The sequence below is a fragment of the Mugil cephalus genome, chromosome 3 (assembly GCF_022458985.1).
Source record: "Mugil cephalus isolate CIBA_MC_2020 chromosome 3, CIBA_Mcephalus_1.1, whole genome shotgun sequence".
Classification (NCBI taxonomy): Eukaryota; Metazoa; Chordata; class Actinopteri; order Mugiliformes; family Mugilidae; genus Mugil; species Mugil cephalus.
In genome coordinates this window covers 23,892,694-23,915,034 of record NC_061772.1, presented here as the reverse complement: position 1 = coordinate 23,915,034, position 22,341 = coordinate 23,892,694, and the positions used below count along the sequence as shown (strand labels likewise).

The following is a 22,341-nucleotide window of genomic DNA, read 5'->3' as shown; positions in this document are numbered from 1 at the left end:
CTGATCGCTTTATAGTTTCTAAAGCCGGTTTTAAGGTAGCTACTGATGTTCTGCTGTGGTTGTACATAGAATAGTTTCTGTCTCCTCGTCTGGAGGACAGTATAGACCAGGGGCGTCAAACTCATTGTAGTTCAGGGGCCACACAGCCAAATTTGATCTCAAGGGGGCCGGACCAGTTTCACAACAGCCTATTAACCCATAAATAAGGATAAATGTTCCCCTTTGTTTTAGTGCAAAGAAGTAATGAAGCGCACTTTTACAAAAGATGTGGACATTTCTAAAGTGAAAGTGCATTTTCAATTTAGTTCTAGGTTTCGTTATTGTTTTATGTTCACAATTCTGAGTAAAACTGTGAAACCATGAAATAGGAGTGTCTTCAATGTAATTTCGACACCTTCGCCCAGTGTTCACTGTGAATAAACATATATATCAGATTAGTGCTTTTTATAGCTGTGGAACTTTCCTGGGACTCATTATCGTCCTCAGGATTAAATTATTAATCATTAGTTATTAGTTAAGCAAACAGGAAGCGGTAACATTTAATTCTGCATGTTTAATGGGGCCAGTTTGGCTGATATTCTTAGCTTTTAAAAGGGTGACACTTCCTCTTCTGCCTGTCCCTTCCTGTGTTTCTACTCGGCTTAGACCAGGCATGTCAAACTCAGTTTGGCTCTCGGTCCGGATCCAGACTTTCTGTTCTCAGGTGGGCCGGATCAGCAAAAGAATGTCAACTCCAAATATTTAGCTTTGTCTTTCAGTACTATGCTTTATCATTCAGCCTACATTTGTAGCCTACCCTACATATTATAATCACGGATAACAAGGGATCTTTTCTAAGCACAACACATTTATTCAAAACCAATGGGAAAAAAATGATTTTTCATGTTTGGCCGTGAATGTGTTAACAACTGTTTTATTTTAACAGTTGAGTGAATGCAGTTTTACACCTGAACCAACTCACCACACTAAACAAACTCAAGTGGGAGCTATAAAAAAAATATTTTCGCCTTAATTGTCATACTGCTTTGAAATAAATGAAAAAAGAAATACAAAATAAAATAAAATAAATAAATAAATAAATAAGTTATAGCAGTGCATGGGCAATAGGATTAGACTACATCAGATCAAACTACTAGGCTGGGCCTACTGAAGTTGAGAATATACTGCACAATTTGAATTGTCTTTAATATGACATACTTGTCTTTATGATGAGTGGCGCCGAATATTAAACTCTTTGAACACTGCAACTTGCTGATTACATACCAAGCACACTGGTTTTGCATTCACTTCTGTGAATAAATACTTCTCGGTCCATTTCTCCTGGAAAACTCTGCACTCCGTGTCCACTCTTCTTTTTTTTGACAGTGCCATTTTGGGAAGGGTGTGTTGACCGATAACTTGTTTAGTAGTGGTGAATGGTGAAGCAAGACTGCCGGTTTATTTTTACTTGGACACATCACGTTGCGAATGTTTATTTCCTGTGACTAACTCGTGTCAGTGCCGCATGCTTGACGTGAGCGCTTTTACACATTTACTGCCCTCTAGCGGCCGGAGGGAGCATTTGGTTTGTATTTATTTTAAAAAATCACAACTTTTAATAGAAATTAGCTAGAGACTCGCTTCTTTTTTTGACATACCCAGAAATTTATGCCGGGCCGGATTAAATGACCCAACGGGCCGGGTCCGGCCCGCGGGCCGTATGTTTGACATGCCTGGTATAGACAGTCACAAGAATGAGGGATTCCAGCATTATTATTATTATTTTTATTTTTAAGTTGTGTTAAAGCTCTTTTAATGCCAATCAAACGTTCTGCTCAAGCTTCACATCTGTGTTGGTTGGTTGGTTTACTTTATTAATTCCTGTAAAGGGAAATTAATCGTCACCCTGTACATCCAGACATCCAACATAAAAGACATTGAAGACCAGGCATTACAATAAGTGCAATGCATTACTTAGCACAGCACACAACAAAAATCAACAAAAATCAACAACAGTGTTCATTAAAAAACTTCACTGCACCAGGTACAAAGGACCTCCTGAATCTCTCTGAGGAACATTGAAAAAAACAAACAAACAAACAAACAAACAAACAAAAAAAAAAATGGGTGGTCCTCATTGTGCAGGATACACCTGAATAGGATGTATGGTCGTCTCCAGTGATGTAGCCTACAAGTGCAGAGTCATCAGAAAGTTTTTGTAGACGGCGGTCCGACAACAAGCTTGACCTACAGTCTGATGTGTACAAAGTAAATAAAAAAGGAGACAAAACAGTACCTTGTGGTGCCCTCGTGTTTGTTAAAATAGTTTTAGATACCTCATTACACATTTTCACAAACTGGGGTCTACAATTGAGGTAGTCCATAACCCACTGGGCAGTACAGCTATTTAGATCCCAGTCAAGCAATTTCTTAACTAAAATGTGCGGCTGGATAGTGTGAAATGCGTTGGAAAAATCAAAAAATAAAATTCTTACAGATGCACCAGCGTCACCAGATGACTATCAATTCCCCTTTGAGAGATAGTGACGCGCACTACATTTCGTTCAGCAGAGAAGTCAGTATTGTCAAAACCTAGAAAAAAAAAGCAGTTTGCTTCATCAGCGCACGACCCTCCATTCAGTTACTTAGCAGAGATAGAGCCATAACCTGTAATTAATTTCATTTTCATTAGTTTCTTATTATTAATAGAAGCTTTAATTTCCTCGGTTGTCCAGTGTTTATTATCATTAGCGAAGCTTTTAATCGTTTTACACGGGATAATCATATCGACACAAAAATTGATGTACCCAGTGACACAATCCGCAGTGTTATCCACATTATGGTCCTCATCATCATAAAACACAATCGAGCCCGTGTGCTCGAAGCTTCCCCGCAGCTCCGCACACGCATCCTCTGACCAAACACGCACCGATTTGGAGGAGATAGATTGTCTGTGTACAGGTGGTGTAGTTATATTTAGATGACAACAGCACCAGATTACGGTCCGAGCCACCTAAGGGGGGCAGGGGAAGCGACGAATAACCATCATTTACGTTGGAATAGATGGATAGTTTTATCTTTCCTCGTGGGGCATTGCCTGAAGGAGGGGAGGGAGAGCGAGAGCGCGCAGTGATTGAAGTCACCACTAATGATGGCGAAAGCAGATCATGTACAACTTTGCTTATTGTGTCTGTTGCTCTCTTAGCATTTGTTCAGTTGGCAAAGCCCGGCGTGCTGTTAAGAATACGCTGGATGTTTAATGTATCTGACACAAGAGGTTAGTGGCACTTACCACTGCTGTTGCGTGTTTACGTATTCAGTGACTTTGATAAACACAGAAAGACATTTTATATGATGTGCGGATGACGGATACTCGGGTTGATCTTATGCTTGTGTTCAGGCCCACACAAATATATACAATCTTTTTCCTGTTTATCTCACTCTAAAGCCTCTGAGTCTCTACCCTCCTTAGATTTGGATTCCAGCGAGAAGGCTTTAATGGTAAATGGTTGATCTTAAAGTTATGACGACACATACAGCAGTTTGAAAAAAAAAATAAATAAAAAAAAATGATGCTCTCTGAAGCTGCACTTGCAGATTTGTGCCCACTAGGTGGCGGAAAAACATCATTTACAGTGACCTGCCCTTATCGTGGCATTTTTAAATCACTCGTTTATGCGTTGGGACTTTTTGTGATTTGAATATGGCACTCAACAAACATACAGACTGGCGGAAGGAAAGAAAATAGTAGAGTTGCCTGTTGCAATCACAGACTTTATCATCTGCATGCTTTCTTTCCATCAAACAGTCTACAGTTTGCTGCAGAATATAAACACTTCAGTACATTCAGGACTGTTAACTCTCTCATCTCCCAAAAGTGTGCGTAGAGCGAGCAGAATAATATGTTCTACCTAATCCAATAATGCTCACGTCCCCAGTTTGTAAACAGCATGCAGCTCTCTACTCAGCATGGCTGCTTCTAGACAGTAGTTTGTAAAATAATAATAATAATAATAATAATAATAATAATAATAATAATAATTAAAGATAGATAGATAGATAGATAGATAGATAGATAGATAGATAGATTGACTGATTGATTTAATGATGAGGTCTGGAAACTCTTATATAGAAAGTCTTATAGATTCGCTGCTTAGCAGCTAGGCGGAGGTGCCTCTCGAAGATGCTGAAAGGCCTCTGATGATGGACCCCTGCTCCATGTGCAAGGAGGTGCTTCGGCGGTTCTGTTTTCGCTTCATATAAACAGCCACGGACAGAATGATCACAACCATGATGCCCGCAAAGCAGAGAACCAGGGGGAGGATTACAGGACGTGCTGAAAGGAAATTATTTTCTGAGTAAACTCACTGAATGTTTCATGCAAAAGTGTAGCCATGCAACTAATTTTTTGGGTACCTTTTTGGGTCAGAGTGATGGTGACAAAGTTTGAAGACTGGAGAGCCGATTCCAGTTTGCATGTATAAGGTTGTGAGAGATCCTCCTTGGACACTTTTTTGAAGACTAGAGATGCCTTCATCTTTATGTCATCAGTGCTTTCTTCTCTAGAAAGGAAAGGTGAAGATGAGAATCTGATGCCGATCTATGCTCTCAGACATACTGAGTGTGACTGCGAGAGTCCACATTTGTGTGTGAATGATTTACTGCGTAAGACTGTAGTACACCGGGAGGCTGCTGTTTGTTTCCACAAAAGATTCCCCACTTAACCAGAACACCTCATCGAAATTTGAATACCCAACAGCTTCACAGTCAATCACCACCTCCGAGTCTAGAAGAAGGAGAGTTCGCACACATTTTTACAAACCCGTCCGTGTCAGAGTCAAGTGTGTTTATGTTTTATATCTGAACAACTGAGCAACAACTCACCTAAATCTACACGAAATACGTCGTTGTGGTGTGGTGCCAGTATCCTCGATGTTCCAGTTCTTTCTGTCCAACAACAAGAAGTTAAAATTGTGTCAGTTTTTAAGTTAATGTTTCCAAAAACATTTCCAAAATGTGTTTTTCTTACTCTGTGGCAGGACAAAGAGTTGCACTGTAAAGGTCATGTTAAGTATTTGCCCGTGATACAGATAAGACCTAGTGCAGGTGTAGAAGCCCTCGTCTTTCATGTCCACACTTGCGAAGTAGCCATTTTTTGGCACTGACCCGCCTTCCTAAAAAGATGGAAGATAAAAATGTATCAGTGAATCCTTAAGGGTTAGGGTTAGGATTAGGGATACAGCGCACAGGATTAAGAGGCATGTAGGGATGATGTACTTTACAGCTCCAGCATTTCAAAGTGTTTAGAAACAACAAGAATCAGTAGCCTTGTCTCTATTATTACATATATTATCTGAATGCACAATTCAAAGTATGGCTACACTTGAGGTGGTCTTTAATAGGAAGTGCAAACATCAACATGTAACTCACATAACTGATCAGCTGTTTTTATGTTTTGTCCTGGTCGCATTAAAATGACAGTATTTGTTTTTCTTAGTGGGGACAGCAACCAGGTTACTGGTTTTGTTTCGTCTCCTTTTTTTTTTTTTTTTTTTAAGGATTTGTTTTGTTGCTCTTCTTCTTGCTGAAATACATCTACAACTTTCCTTTTTGCCCTATTCCTAAAGTTTGAGTAAAATCTGGTCGAGAATTACGTTCTCGGTGGACGAGGACGAGGACCAGCGCTCACAACAGATATGAAGGGCTCACATTAAGTCATGAAAACATAATTGGGAATATTATTTTTCATATTTCCACCAACAGATGCCCTTAAATCCAACACAGTGCACATTTAAATGTGTAAAAACACCATCACCCGCACTCCACAATTTGCTCTGTTTAAATACCTTCTCCCACATGACGCCATTGCTGGTAATATTGAGGGCCATCAAAGAAGTATGATCAATAGCACTAGGACAAAGCAGTGTGCAGGCCTTTGGTTCCTGGCATGTTGAGGGGTACGTGATCCTCTTGTCGTGCTCCTTGGACTCTGGTGTGTAAACTTCCAGCCTGAACTGTCTGCTGGCATTCCTGTAATGTGATTAAAGAAGAGGTTTCACTTTGCATTTGACTAGCAGCCACTGGGAAGGTCATTGTAAGACTTTATAAAGAGAACTTGTGTGTGTTTTCTCAAAGTCGCTCCACCACCAGTTTGGCTCACGAACAAATCCCTGCAGAAGTAATGTGAGCATGCTAACACGCTAAAGTAAGATAGCTAACATGGCAGGTCGACTGTCATGATATGTGTGTGTTCCTTAGAATGCTGATTTTAGAATTCAACATCAGAAAATCTTATAAAATAATTACAAGACTAAACTAAGCTCTACTGTTTTATAATATGTATTAACAGTATATGTCAGTATGTGGTCTAAATGAATGTAATAATCAAACTTGTTTAACGTCTGAACTATTGATACAATATAGGCCTATTTATAGTATTGTTAAATGACAGTGGTTTGTTTATCAGTGTTTGGATCTTACCCATGAGAACATGAGTAATTTCCATCGTGGTTTGCAGAAGCTCTAAGAATAACCAGGTCCAGCCCATGGATCAGCACGCCCATCTGACTCTGCTCAGCTGATGGTGACAGATCAGTCAGATTCTCCCCCCGGGTAGTGTGGAGTGTCCACAGCAGTTTGGCATCACGGTCGTTGTACCTTATGTCGTTGCACTGCAGCACGACCATCTCCCCTGCCTGGACGTGTAATACCTGGGGTCCCAGCGAATACACCCCTGGAACGGAGAGTTCACAGATAATAGTTCATTTCGAAAAACTACAACATATAACTGTCTTGTAATTAAAATATATGTTGTAGGAGAGAACCAGGCAGCTGCTTCAATCACATTTGGGATTTATACATCCCAGAGTTACACATGAAGACCTTAAAGTCAGTACGAAGCCACAGAAAACGGCTCGCTAGGCTTAAACCATTTCTTTGACGTTTCTTGACATCGTCTCTGCACCTGAAACCTCCACATTTTTCCATAGATTTTAAAATTCTGTCGTACTATCACGTGTCCATACTGAGCTACAGAGCTGCTTGTAGATGAAACGTGTTACATTTGTTGGTTAAGATCTTCTTCATGCAGCTTCTCGACTATCTAACTTTTTCTTTAAAGTTAATGTATGAGGAACTAATTTATATTTACTTATTTATTTTTTTTATCCCTGACTGCTTTAGAAGAAATGAGGAAGTATGTTGCTATGTAGGTATTTTAAAGTTTTAATGTTTTCTTGGTGGTGTGAGATGGGGACAAAGAACCAAGTAACAATCTCTGTTGATATCATAACATTGAAATCGTTTTTAGGTGGGGCAGTTTCCATCGACTGCCAACATTACTCAGATCTTCTAGTTTTAGAAACAAGATTCTTCATCTCATCTTCTACTTCTGCTTATTCTCACTAGGGTCGTGGGGGTTGCTGGAGCCTATCCCAGCTGTCATCGGGCCAGAGGTGGGGTACACCCTGGACAGGTGCTGCTCACACTCTTCAATGTAGAGTCACCAATCAGCCTAACGAGCATGTCTTTGGAGGTGGGGGAAAAAAAAAGTTCAAAGTACAAGATTCCTTTGTTTTTAGTATTATTTTCTTTTTAAATAAAATGCAATGGTACAGTGTATATGGGGCAACTCAAATATTTTTTTTAATAACACGTAAAATAATCAACATGATATGGACAAAGTCATGACAATAAAGGCAATATTTCTTTTTTGTTCTTACATTTATTTATTTATTTATTTTACTAATCCTTGTCCTTATGTGATGACAAAGTCCCAGTATGTGCTGTATAAGAAAGTATAATAATAGTAATAATAAAAAGTTTTACTCTGAAGCCATTCTAGTAAATGAAACACCTAAAAAATGCTGAAATTATAGAAATATTAAAGTAAATAAAAATGTTATTATATATTACTATTTAATGTAGCTATGGTTCAGTCGTTTCTAAGCTGCTGTCCAGTCCAGGGTCTCTAAGGGTTACAGGACAAGTCTGATGATTCATGAGGATAAATGGAAAAACAAGACAAGCTCTGGCTGTAATTAGTCGTGGGGATTCCCCCCCACACACATATCTTGGGTAAATATTGGACAGCTTAAGTTAATGTATCAAGAAGTGAAGGTCTTTTAACTTTGTCTTATGCTTGTTTCTTAGAAACCTAGGAAGCCCCCCCCCCCCGGTTGTCATTGATTAAAGAGGTTGATACATTCAGCTCATTGCCTCTGAAAATTTCTTATGTTAGTTTTATATGTGAAAAAATCCATAATTATTTATTATGGAAACAATCACTTATTAATGAAAAAAAAAAGACTATATATCACTAAAATGTATTAAATAACCGTCCAAATTCAATAGCAATCACCTTCTAGTTAGCTAAACAATAATAAAAAAGAATCTGCCCATATACATCATTCATTGGGTATGATTTCAACACGAGATATGTTGAAAATCACCACAGTGGTAGCTGGGGACAAGGAGAAAAAGAATCTGGTGGAGTTTGCAGAAAACAATTAGTTTTTTTTTTTTTTTTTTTAAATTCATGTTTTGATCTGCCCATATACATCATCTATTGGGTATGAGTTCAACATCATATTATCAGAAAATGATGCAGTGAAATAAGTTGAAAATCACCACAGTGGAAGCTGTAGTGTATGCGGAAAACAATTTGATTCTTGTCTTAGTTAAGTTTTTAAATCTGACTATGCAGAAATGAGTTGGACTCTGAATATGCTTCAATATTTTTGTTCTTTCAACAAATGAAAATAAGAAGAAAAATATAGATTTCTGAGTTTACGGAATGCACTTGAATGCAACATAAAACCGGTCATACGCTTTACCGTCCGACACGGTGCAAACGGGCACTCGATTTTCAAGTTTAGATAGTGCGACCATGACTTGCCGAAAAGTAAAATACAACTTGTGACATCCTAGTATGTTTAACAGCATCCAACATCACATAAAACAGCTTTACACATGACACACATGAAAAAAATAAATTAAATAAATAAAAAAAAAAAATCTAATGAAGGGTTCACTCTCTTACCGGTCAATAATGTGAGGATGCCAAGCAGCTGAGTAGCATCGATCATTTTCACTGTCATTGTAACAGCTGGTCCCACGTCCTGAGTCAGTGTAGTAGAGTATGAACTCAGAGATACGTAGACTGTGAATCACTAAACTTAAAGCGAAACCGAAAGAACTTAGAGGAACATAAACAAATATCCAGTTGTGTCAATACACTTCTACGTTGTCATAGAATTAGTTTGCTTTTTTTTGGGGGGGGGGGGGGGGGGGGGGGGGGGGGGGGGGGGTTTGTGCTGTAGGCGTTTCCTAAATTTGTGCTATTTTGGCCGATATGAACTTAAACTCGACTTGAAAATAAGGCCCTGGTCCGATCACAATACAGGGGATGGATTTATGGATGCATGAATAAGTAATATATTATAGCAACTTAAAACTCCTCTAAGTTCTTTTTCCCACAGAGCAATCATTGACATGAAATCGATTTCACAAGCATAATTAAGATGATTATCAGGGGCGTTTACATACTAGATGCATTTACTATGTAGTTGGCTCCTCCCGCTGCGCTCTGGATAACCGGCTCTGTGAGTTCACAGCGGGGGTGCATCGCTAAGGACAACCGCGTCTGTCTGGTGCTGCGCTTGGTCTCCGGAATCTGCGGCAAAGGAGCAGAGGAGACGGCTGATTTAGAGCTTAGAAAAAAAATAATAATAAAAAAAATAAAAATAAAAATAATAATAAAGGGCTTCATCCAGCGAGGAGGATTGATTTCCCTCCGGTTGGATTGGAGATGACTGACATGCTGCGGTTGGTGTCAGATGGAGACGGACAGTCATTACCGGTTCTCTCACAGTTATCTAAAAACGGTAAGTTGTGTAACTTTATTCAGATGTACGTGATTTGTGTCATGTACGCAGTTTTAAGTCCTCATCAATGACACATCCTTGTGTCTATAACCAAAGTCTATTCCTTATTATTATTTATTTATTTTTTACCCAGACATTGAAAATATTTGGGCAGATGTGTCTGCTTACATAGGACGACAGCTGACCTTACAACGGGTTAGTCCATCTATCTATCTATCTATCTATCTATCTATCTATCTATCTATCTATCTATCTATCTATCTATCTATCTATCTATCTATCTATCCATCTATCCATCTTATCTAATTATTTACTGTCTATCTATGAACTGATTGATCTACACTCCCAGGGGGTCCACATGACAGGACTGGGGACCTTCACCTTCTCCCAGCAGAGGTTGGACATTGGTCACAAGTTCACAATAATCCAACGACCCATTTTCCTCCTCGCTGGGAGACTGGTCCAGTCTCTAGGGTTAAAGCAGACCAGACCGCTGGCTACAGGTGAGTTTTTGTTGATCGCACATTGGAGGCAGAAGACATCATTTTTTTCAGTCAGCACTCAGTCTAAGCTTCCTGTGCAGGGTAGGCCCCGCCCCTATCGCTGCTGAGCCAATCACGAGGCCTCATATTACACGCTAGCTTAATATTGAATACGAAATGATAATAACTAGTAGTATATCTACAAGTCCAGCTGACCTTATTCAAGCCATTTTTGGATAATCACTTGTAGGTAGAGGGTTCCGACTTAATCTCTTCATCAGTTTGGGAGTCCTTGGCCTGAAAAACGTTGCCTTAAAGGATTTGTGAGCTGTCAACAATCTGTCATTTGTAGGTAGGGCCAGATTGTTCATAATCGTCTCTTTAGGCCGCCTTAATTTATTAGTAAGACTCTCTGGAAAAGGCCGCTGAGATTCTGGGCTAACATCAATCTTTAAACCTAAGAGACACATTACTATGCACATTATGATGATATGACAGTTTATGAGTTACACACCCTCTGAATTTAGGGAAACTCCAGCAAATATACCTCAAGGTCCCCAGGTCCTGGGGAGTAAGTAACTTTTGTAGCTTCGGAGGGACCAGTTCAAAATCTGCTAAATCGCTTGAGCTGCAAAATCCTGCTGAATGTCAAATCACTTCCTACCTGAAATAACACTGATGCATTCGTTCCTGACCACGTGTCACTACATGAGATCGAGGGGACGTGCGGCCAAATGACGAAAAACGCAAAATTCTCTGGACATGACTCGTCATGTCATGTGCAGAAAAAAATGATGATGAATGAACAGAAAACCCGTGATTGTCAACGTATGATGGACATCAATCACAAACATGATCACAAACAATCCAGCTCACAGGCAGAGTAAGACTGTAGTAAAGTTTAAATGTACCGCATAAGGATTTCAAATATTCAGGCGGATTTTATACTGGCTTGATGACAAACTCATTGTGCTTACCGTAAAATGATGATAGTCATGTTGTGCTGATGAAAGTAAAACATGTTCGTTGCAGCAACACACCTTCCAGTGGTGCAAATGAACTTTGCAGCTGTATCGCAGGACACTCCTTTCAGTCGAGACGTGGCGGAGGGTTGCGTCAGAGAAACTCTACGTCTGCTCTTCAGGGCTTTGGCCTCTGATAAACACGTGTTCCTCAACTTCGAGGGGATTGGCGTTCTGGCATTTAAGAACAACAAGGTTGCCAACTGCTCATACGTATGCTGTGATTCACATTTATAGCAGCAAATCTAATGTGGTTTGATGTGCTTTGAAGGTCCACATGAAATTCAACAGAGATTTTATCACTGCCATGGATGGAACCGGTAGGCTGCTGATGGCTTTTAAGAATGTGAGTTTAAAAAAAGAGGCAAACAAAGTGTGTTTTCATGTTAAAGTATGTAATGAACGACCAGTATATATTCATATTTGCCCCTCTAGAGACCTGGGAGCAGTGTCTCTTTACTCTCCGGTGGACTATCCAGGCTGCAAAGGCCAGAGACTGCCAACCCCGTCACCCTGCCAACTGTCTACTCCCCTAAGCCGGACAACAGAGCTGGCGACAAAGACGGACAGGACTTGTCACCGGGTGCAGACCAGAGGAACGCTGGAGGTGAAAGAGTCTTGTGCACTAGCCCTAACAATCAGGGTTGGAGTTTGCTCGTTACTCAAACCTAAACGACATGTGTTCCTTATCATGAGGAGCTGCAGAAGCTGAAGTACATTTGACGCGTTAGACATAATGTAAATTCTCTTATAAGCAATAGTCATAGCTGTTGGAGGAAGATTAAAAAAAAAAAAAATACATTTAACCAATTTCCTGCTGTTTTGTTGCCCAACATGTACAAAAAAAGCAAAGATTAAACTGTATTTCCCATAATGCCAACTATTTCCAGTTACTACATAGAAGCTGTGTTGTAGCATGTGAAGATGAACTGGTTACACCCACAGTTTAAAGGTGAGAACCTGTTCTCACCAGAATACAATAACAACTACTCAAGCATTTCTTCCAACAAAAAGTACAGTCAACTTTGTGACTCATTTGTATCCAAGCAGAGTCAATAGAGTGTGACAGAGATGCAGATAAGTGTTACAGAGTGAACAGTGACTCAGCGATAACAGTTCTGAAGAAAAGAAACCGAGAGCAGCAGGTGTAAAATTATTTTAACTCTGAGTGCTCTGTATCTCAACAGAAATTCAACCAAGGAGAGAATCGAAATCCCATCAGACACTGCAGCCTGCCAAGATGAAAACTGTCGGGCCTCCCGTGGAGACACACAAGTACCCCACACACAAAGACACAAAAACACACATGAGCAGACTGGCACTGGCACACACACACGCACACGCACACACACACACACACACACACACTATGGATGGGTTCAGTTTGCAGCGTATTGAGCCGTTGTTTGCCGATGGATGAGTCAGTGAGAGCTGAGAACTCCGAGGTGGTCTCACTTTGTTTCTATAATCCAGAGGTAGTTTCCAGCTCCATCAATGATGCACAACTACCTGTGGGCCAGATTGCTCCTCTGTCATTACCTCCATGCACTGTTGGCTGCCACACACATACACCTATAATCAGGGTAAATGGTAAGAAATTCCCCCCACGATTAAAAAGAGGACAAGAAGCAACACCAGTCTGTTTAAATTTGAATTTAATCTAAGAAGACTCTCTGCCCCCCAGTGGGGAAATATGCCACGTTAAAGCAGCGTATGGTTAAGGACACATAGATTCTGCTTAGATATTCTCAAAGAAGTATTAACGCATGTTAAGAGTTTTACAAAAACAGCCCCTGTACAACTATTTATATTGATGATTACAATAAGATTTTTTTTTACATTGTTCCATAATTCAAAGTTTATGTTGTAATAAATAAATATATGTATTTTTTTATTGTGTATCATGCAGACACCACACTGTTATAATGAAATATCAATATTCAGTATTTTATCACAAAGACAATAAAATAACACACTGATCAGGCATAACATTACGACCACTGACAGGAGAAGTAAATAACATTGACCATCATGTGACAATTCAGTGTTCTGCTGGGAAACTTTTGGAAATGGTCTTCGTGTGGATGTTACTTAGACATGTAGCACCCACCTGGACCAAACCAGACCCCCCCCACCCCATAGACACACACAGACTCACACAAAAACGGTTTAGCAACAACACCAAGAACATGGAGAACAGCACAAGCTGTTGACCTGGCCTCCAAATTCACAAACTGATCAAGTATCTGTGGGATGATCCACAGAGGCCCCTCACCTCAACCCATAACAGAGCTAAAGACCCTGCCCCACCAGTAACAACATCCAGACACCACAGGACCCCCTCAGAAGGTCCATGTCCGTTAGCTGATGAATAACTGTAACTGTTTCGGAGGCACAAGGGAGACCTACACAATATTAGGAAGGTGGTCATAATGTTAACGGCTGATCGATTTACACAGCATATTGTGTGGTTCCACTTTCAGACCCACCACCGCCAGTTCAACCAAAGGGGAGCCCCTCAAGCTGGAGGAACGCTTCCCGAGTCCAAGCTGCTCTGGCCACACCCGAGCTGGACAAGTAATTTCACTTATGAATTTACCGAACTGAGACGACACCACTTGAACATGTAACAAACTGATCCCGAGTTGTACATACAGAAGGCGTCGTCATCATCATTCACGTGCCCTTCCTGTGGACCCCGTATAGGAGCTGTGCTACCTGTGTATGCAGAGGGCCCAAAGAAACGTCCCCGTGTACCTGAGGGAGCAGCAGCAGGCAGAAGAGAAAGCTCAGGAGAAACTCTTACTGCTTGAAGAACAACTGAGAGACGCCCGGTACATGGAGGAGGAACAGGTGGGCTGATGAACATTTTCCACAGAATTTAATATTTAATGTTAACATGCCTCATTTGAGCCACATCATTCTCTATAAAGACAAAGCAAAACTATGATCACTTCTGTTTTGACTCGATGACTGAGGGGACCACTTTATCCCATTTAACTGGAAAATCAAGTACTAATACTCAACCTCCGAGTAAATATGGCTAACTGAGCGGGGGAAATGACGTTGAATCCACAGGCAGCAGAGGGAACAGATGAAAAATAAAAGGAAACGACCCACTGGTTTGGGCCCACTTCTTCCTCTTTACAGCAGTGGGAAATGAGCATGGGATGTGTAACATGATTAACCTTTGTATGGTATTTGGGTCAAATTGAAATTGAAAAATGGTACAAGTATACATTTTTTCTACCTGAAACTTAATGGCCTTGGCCGATTTTCTGTGATGTATAAAGAAACAAAAGCAAAATAGCACACATGCTACTATACCCCACACATTTACATCCTTCATGTGGTCTTCGGGTCATTTTGACCCGCATACACAGAGACACACAAAAACATGCCCACACAGACACACACACACACACACAGCAATTTTTAGAGCCACAATGTCTCTGAAGAGCTTCCGTGTATTCAGATTTGACAACCGGGAATCAAGACCTGTTAGACCGTGGGGGGACAAGTTGGCAGCAATTCCCACTGTGTGGGACCAGTGGGTGGACCGGCTTCCCTGTCTTTATAACCCTGGGCCCTACGTAACTGTGGACGAACGGCTTGTGGGGTTGAGAGGCCGCTCCCCTTTCAGGCAGTATATGCCCTCAAAACCAGCAAAATCTGGGCTGCCTGTGATGCTGTGTCATCTTACGCATGGTACATGCAAATTCATACAGGGAAGCCGCAAGGAGGAACCGCTGAAAGAAACCCGGGGACACGAGTGGTGCTAGATACGTCACAAGGCCTCAGTGGCCACAACATTACCTGTGACAATTTCTTTTACATCGTACAGTCTGGGACAGGAGCTTCTCGAAAGCTTACAATGGTTGGAACAGTCCAGAAAAATAGGACGGAGCTTCCACCTGAGGTTCAAACTGTGAAGAAAATGCCAGTCCATTCCTCCAACTTCATGTTCACAGTCAACACTGCCCTGGTATCTTACATACCAAAAAAAAAGGTACAAAAAAGGTACAAAATGTGGTGCACATGAGCACTCTACACAGGGATGGAGCAAAAAGTCATAGTGTGGACCGTAAGCCAGTGGTCATACTTGACTACAATGCCCACCTCATGATAAAAAGAGTAGTCACGCTTCCATTGTTAATTGTGTTCTAGTGGAGACTGATTGCAATCATTAAAGATGTATGTTATTTCAATTGTTTGAAATTGAGATAAAGACAATATATGTTAATGCTTTATGAAGTAAAATTTTATATTAGAATTGTTTTTAACACCCCAAATGTGTCCAGGGTCAATTTGACCCGAGGGACACCAGAGGGTCCTAAAAGTGAAGACCATACGAGGGTTAAAAAAACAAAACAAAAGAAACACCTGCAGATCAGAACATCATCATCATCAATGGGTATTTACAGACCAAAAACACAGCACTATGGAAAAAAGTTATACCTGTATTTTAATCTATATATCCTGCCATCAGTGTTTTTCCAGTTTTTCTTTTTCCTGCAGGCAAAGGTGAAGGACCAACGGGAGCATGCGAAGCACGTTGCCTCGTTCAATCTGAAAATGTCAGAGAAAAAAGTCAACGCACACTTTTCTGCGTACCCTGTGAGTGGAATTCTGTTAAATTTATTTTACAAGTAAGCACTGACCTGACGGAGATTTACATCCTTTTTGATTTAATTTCCCAAATTCGTGTGGTCACTGCGGTTGATTACGGATGTGGTAATTCTAATATTCTTGGGGAAGTTGACATTTGGTAATTGTCACAGTGCAACCCATGATTTTGATGACTAACCAGGCTTAGAGCTCTGCATTTCCCTCGACCACTTCACAGTAAAGCCCCCACGTGTTTCATGGAAAACGCGAGAAAATGTGACGAACATACAAGCGCTTCATATAGAATCATTAGTCAATACTTATGACTGCTTAAAACATAGGTCTTCAATAGGGGGTCCTCAACCCTAGGTACTGCAAATCTTTGGTTGATTAAACTTTTTTATATATTTGTTTAGTTTCCTCCTACGAATTAAGTTTTTAAAAAAATACACATTAACATGAATCCAACATATTTTAGTAAAGCGATAAGAGCTTAATATTGAATGAAAAATTATAATTATAATGTATATTTATAAATAGCACAATTCAATAAAAAACACATATAATAGTTAGGGGAGTCCCTACTTAATCTCTCCATCAGATTAGGAGACCCTTGACTTAAAAAACTATTCCTGTCACTCTATGCACATCTTTAGTAATAATTCTACTCTGTCGTGTTTAGAACTCATTCATCTTCCCGGCCCGACCCCTCACACCCCCCAGGAGGATTCAGCAGCATCGATACAAGAGCGACCTCCAGAGCCAGATAGGGAGCCGACAGAAACACGAGGCTCAGGACCAGCACAGCCGTCTTCTCATGGAGCGCTTAGACCAGGTCCAGCTGGTCCAGGAGTGAGTGACGGGGATTTCAACTTTTATTTGATTTTTATTTGAAGATCGCATGTGGTAACTAGAGCGCCCCTCTGTGTGTTTTAGGATAGCTTTGAAAAAGGCTCAGCAGCTCCAGCAGAAACAGGAGAAAACTTCACATTACAAAAAGGCTCTGGACACTCAGGCAAGAAAACACTTTTTAGAATATCAGACTCAATAACGGCAGAGGATGGCAGTGAAAATAGGTTTGCGTTTTATGATAGAACAGCTTCAGAATAATAAAAGGACTCATTTGAGATTTATTATATTTCAACCACTGGTTTACATGAACAACATTTCATGTTCTAGATTAAAATCATTCCAATTAGAAATTTTAATCTACCAGCATAGATGGACACCAAATAAAACTGTTTGGCCAGATGTTTGTGTTTGAAATGTGCAGAGTGGTTCTGGCGGCTATGGAGCAGCTAATATGTCGGAAATATAAAAGAAGAAGAAGAAGACATCTGTCCCTGACTTCATTGACAACAATGAATTCATATAAATGTTAGCCACCACCATGTTTCTGTATCATCATCCAGACACCAACAACTGGAGGTTATTAGGGGCTAATATTTCCCTATTTAACAGATTTTCAGATTAGACTGGTCTGTTAATGAAGTGATTGCATTAGGCTGTTTTTATAATGTAGTGTCCGCACAGCAGTTGAAAACGGGTTATTTTCTTTCTTAACGAGGAACAAATCAAAGATAACGTCATAATTAACAGTTAATAGTTCACAAGTAGGTCTCGAAAACTGACTCAAGTACTTGTAACTCATATACTGATGAGTTACAAGAGAACACACAGGGAGACTCTAGTGTATTTAATGAGTTGTTATGTAATAATTTGATTAGTGTCAGTGAAACTGAATACGCATTAAATTGGCTCAATCATTGGCTGCTACACTGATATCATCTCATTCATCTCTCCAATTGCTGCCGGTTATTATCAGGACATAATGAGGGACTACTTAATAACTATATAATCTATAGACTGAGCAATAACAAATAATGAGTCATTACTGGCACTGTTGAGTGTCGTATTCATAACTGATCATATTATTTATTAGAAAATGTTGCGCAGTTTCTAACATTCTTATTAAAGAATATTCATCATAATTTGCACAACAAGTTACTATATTAGTATTATTAAGACTTTACTAAGACTTACTTTAACTTTTCTTTAGGTCAGGAGCCACATATAGTCCAATTTGATCTCAAGCAGGCTGGACCAGTAACGTAATGGCATAACAATCTATGAACACCAACAACTTTCCACTTTGTTTTCGTGCAAAAAAGTACACTATGAAAATGTCAACATTTAATGAAGTGACAACCTGACATTTCTTTTAGTATATTCTGGTTAACATATAGTTTGTGGTTAGAGTTCTCAGCTTCAACGCAAGACTATGAATGTCCAAAGGAAGGTCGAAGGTTAAAGAAACACAGCTCCCACCCATCCTGTCAGTTAGGATCCACCTCCATCTGCAAAAGAACAACCTGTGTTGTTATCGCAAACTCCACATCCTCACAGAAACCCTGCATCTTAAATAAGCCTGAGTGATTTTCTCTTAGGTGGAGGACAAGAAGTGCATGGAACCTGCTGCCGAGTGCCAGACAGACAAACTCACGCTGAACCGCTGTGAGACAGCAGCCAGCAACACAGAGAGCCGGGAGAGAGCACAAAAGGTTTCCTGTGTTTCTCACTTTTGTCTGTAAAACGTCCAAACGTTGCATGCGTTCTGCAAAAACAACAATTATCAAAGCCAGACAGACACAGACACTGTCAGGCCTGTCGCTGCATGCCTAAATCGGCCTGCTTCAAACGTTTCGTGTTTTGTGTGACCGCAGCTCTTGCAGGAGAATTTCAGCGCTGCCACCCAGAGGAAGAAGGAAGAAGTGCACAGTCGCCAGCTGCAGCGGCAGAAAGAAAGAGAAATGCTCAGACACAACAAAATGGAGTGAGCATTAGTAAATGTATAACCTTGAAGGTGTGAGGAAACAGAAAGACAGCAGCCTGGTCTAATTCTTTTTCTGCTCAGGTTGATACTGGACCGCATTAATCGCTTTGAGAAGAAGAGAGACATCAGTAAGTCACTGGAGGAAGAGTGGAGTCGCAGCACAGAGCTAAAACACAAGCGAGAGGAGGAGGAGAGGCGCTTCATGAGGTGTGTAGCTGCAGGGGCACCTTGAGTCGCTTGAGATTTTTTATTATTTATGAATTCTGGTTACAGACAAACTGTAGCACCTGTGAATCATTTTCTTGTCTAGAACTTAAAAAACAAACGCTAGTATTGACTCAGAGTTCAGTGTCTGGCCCTCCTCTGGTGAGAAAGTCACTTTTAGCTCTGCTTAGTATTCTACCATCTACCGAGGAACTTAACTTTAGATGTTCACCAGTCACACACTAACTGTGCAGTCTGTTGTTTAATGAGTCAGTAGTATGTGGAAGTTTGTAAATCCAAGGTTTAATGGAAACTGATTAATCAAATGGATCATCACTAATGTTTACATCACTAAATGTTTACATTTAGCCATGACTAAATTTAGTCATGGCTAAATTTAGTCAACATTTAGTCATATGAACTGATGAGTAACAGCAGATAAACATCAGATCCAGTAACAGGCGGAGCATTTTGAGTTCAAAGCTAAAATAGAAATGTAGTCATGTTTTTTTCTATTCACATTCTTCTGTTTGAGGTTTGACTTTTATTACTTCTTTTCACAATATGACAGGAAATTTACACTCACCGGCCACTTTATTAGGTACACCTTGCTAGTTCGGCTTTCAGAACTACCTTGAGTATTCGTTTCATACTTTCAACAAGGTGTTGGAAATATTCCTCAGAGATTTTGGTCCATGTTGACATGATAGCATCACACAGTTGCTGCAGATTTGTCAGCTGCATATCTATGATGAGAATCTCCCGTTCCACCACATCCCAGAGGCTCCTCCATTGGATTGAGATCTGGTGACTGGGGAGGCCATTGGAGTACAGTGAACTCATTGTCACGTTCAAGGAACCAGTTTGAGATGATATGAGCTTTGTGACATGGTGCATTATCCTGCTGGAAGGTTGTTTACACCAAATTCTGACCCTGCCATCTGAATGTTGCAGTTGAAATCGAGACTCGTCAGACCAGGCAACGTTTTTCCAATCTTCTAATTCCAGTGTTGGTGAGTCTGTGTCAACTGCAGTCTCTGGCTCCTGTTCTTAGCTGACATGAGTGGCCCCCAGTGTGGTCTTCTGCTGCTGTAGCCCATCTTCTTCAAGGTTCCACGTGTTGTGATTTCAGAGATGGTATTCTGCATGCATGAAAATCCTAGTAGATCAGCAGTTTCTGAAATACTCAGACCAGCCCGTCTGGCTACCAACAACCATACCACGTTCAAAGTCACTTAAATCCCCTTTCTTTCCCATTGCGATGCTTGGTTTGAACTTCAGCAAGTTGTCTTGATCACCTCTACATGCCTAAATGCACTGAATTGCAGCCATGCGATTGGCCGATTAGCTATTTGTGCTAACAAGCAATTGAACAGTGTGTACCTAATAAAGTGGCAAGCGAGCGTGGTTCTCGGGATTAAATAGAAACAAGCAGGTGTTTATCTCTTGAATGTCAAAGATAAAACTGAAAAATGTCTCCATCATTTACGCTGATGCATTCTTCATCCATTCTTATCTCACGCATCTTTGTGCTCAGGTCTGCTGATCAGCTCCTGGTAGATAAGCTTGCAGAGTACAGGCGCTGCTGCCAGTGTAAGAGGAGGACCACCAACTGTGGGGAGACCAACATCTGGAAAGACTCTCATTACTTCGCTGGCTCCCAGTTCATGATCTGATAATGAGGGAAGCCGACGGCAGCACCTGAACTTCGATACCTCACAGCTTAGACAAGACCTCTCTGTTTTAACTCATCAGCTCTAAAGATCCAAATATGAGCATATTTTAGTGCAGTGGTGTGTAATAGGTGAAAATTTTACTTTTTAAATTACTCCTTTCCTGAATTAGTCCTTGGAGTTCATGATTGTTTGATTTTCTGGAGTTATTTTTTTTGCATGTGTGTCTCACGTTTGCGTGGCACAAAAATCAAACACAACAATAAAATGGTGTAGTTCGTCTTTTCAGACTTGCAGATGGTTTAGACAAACACTTCCTTTGTGTAACGATTTTTGTGAGGATTGACATCGTGCATCCCCTAGCCCCGCAGTTACCAAACCTTTTCTGTCAAGCTCATTCATTTTTCACCAAATAAAATCAAGAATTGGAAGGAAACAGATGCATTTCATACACGCAAACCCCCCCATCAAATACTTAAGACTTTAATGATCCATGAGGGAAATGATTTTGTCACAGCTTTGTTGCACATAAAAGTAAACACTCTTAAAAAAACACAAGAAAAATAAAATAAAATAAGAGAAATTTACAGGTTTTTAAGGCAAGGTTTGTATTAGAGGATGAGGCTGCATCATCAGCACTGTCCCAAGCCAACAGCTCTTATTCGAGACATACCGTTTGTCGTTGTGTCCAGTGAATAACACGAGAATCACAGCTGTGCTCTTTTTATGGATTCACATGGCAAACAACTCCGCAGTAAAACAGGGTGTGTGATGTTTAAAGTGCCGGTGAGACAATAAAACACAGTGCAGGAAATCCATTAACAGATCCTTGAGCATTACAGATGCCAAAACATTGGATAATGGTCTGTGATACTCACGAGATTTTACAACAGTGGCAGCTAGTTTATTTGTTATTGTAACAATCACAAAGTAACCAGCAGATGAATGATATTTTGCTGGAGTGCTTGAGATTCTTAACATTTCATAGAACTAGGTAGAAGGCGGTGTCGTGGGCTCAGTCTGGATCTGGAAGTTTGTGTATGAATTACATTTTTATGTTGGCTGATGTCAACTCACTCAATCCTGCAACCACCAGGCAACACACTACAATCATCTAGAAGCGTCACAGGTAAAGCCTCCCGGAACTGACGACTTTAAGCGTGGTGGTAACCACAACATACAGCACAACAACGAACCGCCTCACAGCAACGTAAAGCCACTGAACTCGCCAGCGACTTGGCTGAAAATAGAACAAACGAGAAACAGACGTAATTCTACCTCAGCAATCAATTAGCATGTCATTTCTGTTGCCTGGCAACCAACTGCAAACATAACTTGATTTACCTCCTGGTCTGTTTTCAAAGACGGTAGCGTAGGTGACTGCAGCAGCCTTTCTAGGGATCCCCTTTTAACTTATTTAGTATAGTGGACAGTATCTCTGCCTGTCATGTGGAAAACCGGGGTTCGATTCCCTGACAGGGAGGAATGCTTGTTTTGAGCAGCACTGGTGCTTCACAGCAAGAAGGTCCTGCTTTCGAATCCCTTTCTGTGTGGATGTGTGTGCATGTTCTCCATGTCCATGGGTTTTCTCTGGGTACTCCGGTTTCTCCCCAGAAACTGAGAGCCAGGACCATCCAACCATGTAATTCCGTTGTA

General features: G+C 40.6%; 2 protein-coding genes across 3 annotated transcripts; one reads left to right on the top strand and one right to left on the bottom strand.

Annotated features, from left to right (window-relative positions):
• Nucleotides 1-3,543: 3,543 nt before the first annotated feature.
• LOC125005020 lies at nt 3,544-9,210 on the bottom strand. The gene is made up of 8 exons (XM_047579917.1): nt 9,020-9,210; nt 6,460-6,712; nt 5,826-6,009; nt 5,009-5,153; nt 4,864-4,926; nt 4,642-4,765; nt 4,396-4,541; nt 3,544-4,315 (listed from the first exon to the last, which is right to left on the bottom strand). The coding sequence occupies exons 1-8, from the start codon at nt 9,075-9,077 to the stop codon at nt 4,140-4,142; spliced, it is 1,149 nt and encodes a 382-aa protein (XP_047435873.1). The 5' UTR covers nt 9,078-9,210; the 3' UTR covers nt 3,544-4,139.
• A 95-nt stretch (nt 9,211-9,305) lies between these two features.
• On the top strand, nt 9,306-21,121 carry LOC125005002 (coiled-coil domain-containing protein 81-like). Of its 2 annotated transcripts, none has more exons than XM_047579894.1 (16): nt 9,306-9,863; nt 9,997-10,058; nt 10,213-10,366; nt 11,378-11,562; nt 11,639-11,713; nt 11,803-11,974; nt 12,555-12,642; nt 13,851-13,944; nt 14,074-14,220; nt 15,886-15,984; nt 16,658-16,827; nt 16,912-16,990; nt 18,423-18,536; nt 18,699-18,808; nt 18,890-19,015; nt 20,550-21,121. In XM_047579894.1, the coding sequence occupies exons 1-16, from the start codon at nt 9,788-9,790 to the stop codon at nt 20,686-20,688; spliced, it is 1,890 nt and encodes a 629-aa protein (XP_047435850.1). In that variant the 5' UTR covers nt 9,306-9,787; the 3' UTR covers nt 20,689-21,121. The 2 variants fall into 2 exon arrangements, with proteins under 2 accessions (XP_047435850.1, XP_047435849.1); XM_047579893.1 differs by having other exon boundaries at nt 11,803-12,010.
• Nucleotides 21,122-22,341: the final 1,220 nt, after the last annotated feature.

Excerpts from the sequence above, each read along its gene's own strand:
- LOC125005020 (XM_047579917.1), bottom strand. The coding sequence starts at position 9,077 with ATGACAGTGAAAATGATCGATGCTACTCAGCTGCTTGGCATCCTCACA. Across the intron at positions 5,154-5,825 it reads ATGGCGTCATGTGGGAGAAG|GAAGGCGGGTCAGTGCCAAA; the intron begins GTATTTAAACAG and ends CCATCTTTTTAG. Across the intron at positions 4,766-4,863 it reads CGTATTTCGTGTAGATTTAG|ACTCGGAGGTGGTGATTGAC; the intron begins GTGAGTTGTTGC and ends TCCTTCTTCTAG.
- LOC125005002 (XM_047579893.1), top strand. The coding sequence starts at position 9,788 with ATGACTGACATGCTGCGGTTGGTGTCAGATGGAGACGGACAGTCATTA. Across the intron at positions 9,864-9,996 it reads CTCACAGTTATCTAAAAACG|ACATTGAAAATATTTGGGCA; the intron begins GTAAGTTGTGTA and ends TTTTTTACCCAG. Across the intron at positions 11,714-11,802 it reads TGCTGATGGCTTTTAAGAAT|AGACCTGGGAGCAGTGTCTC; the intron begins GTGAGTTTAAAA and ends TTGCCCCTCTAG.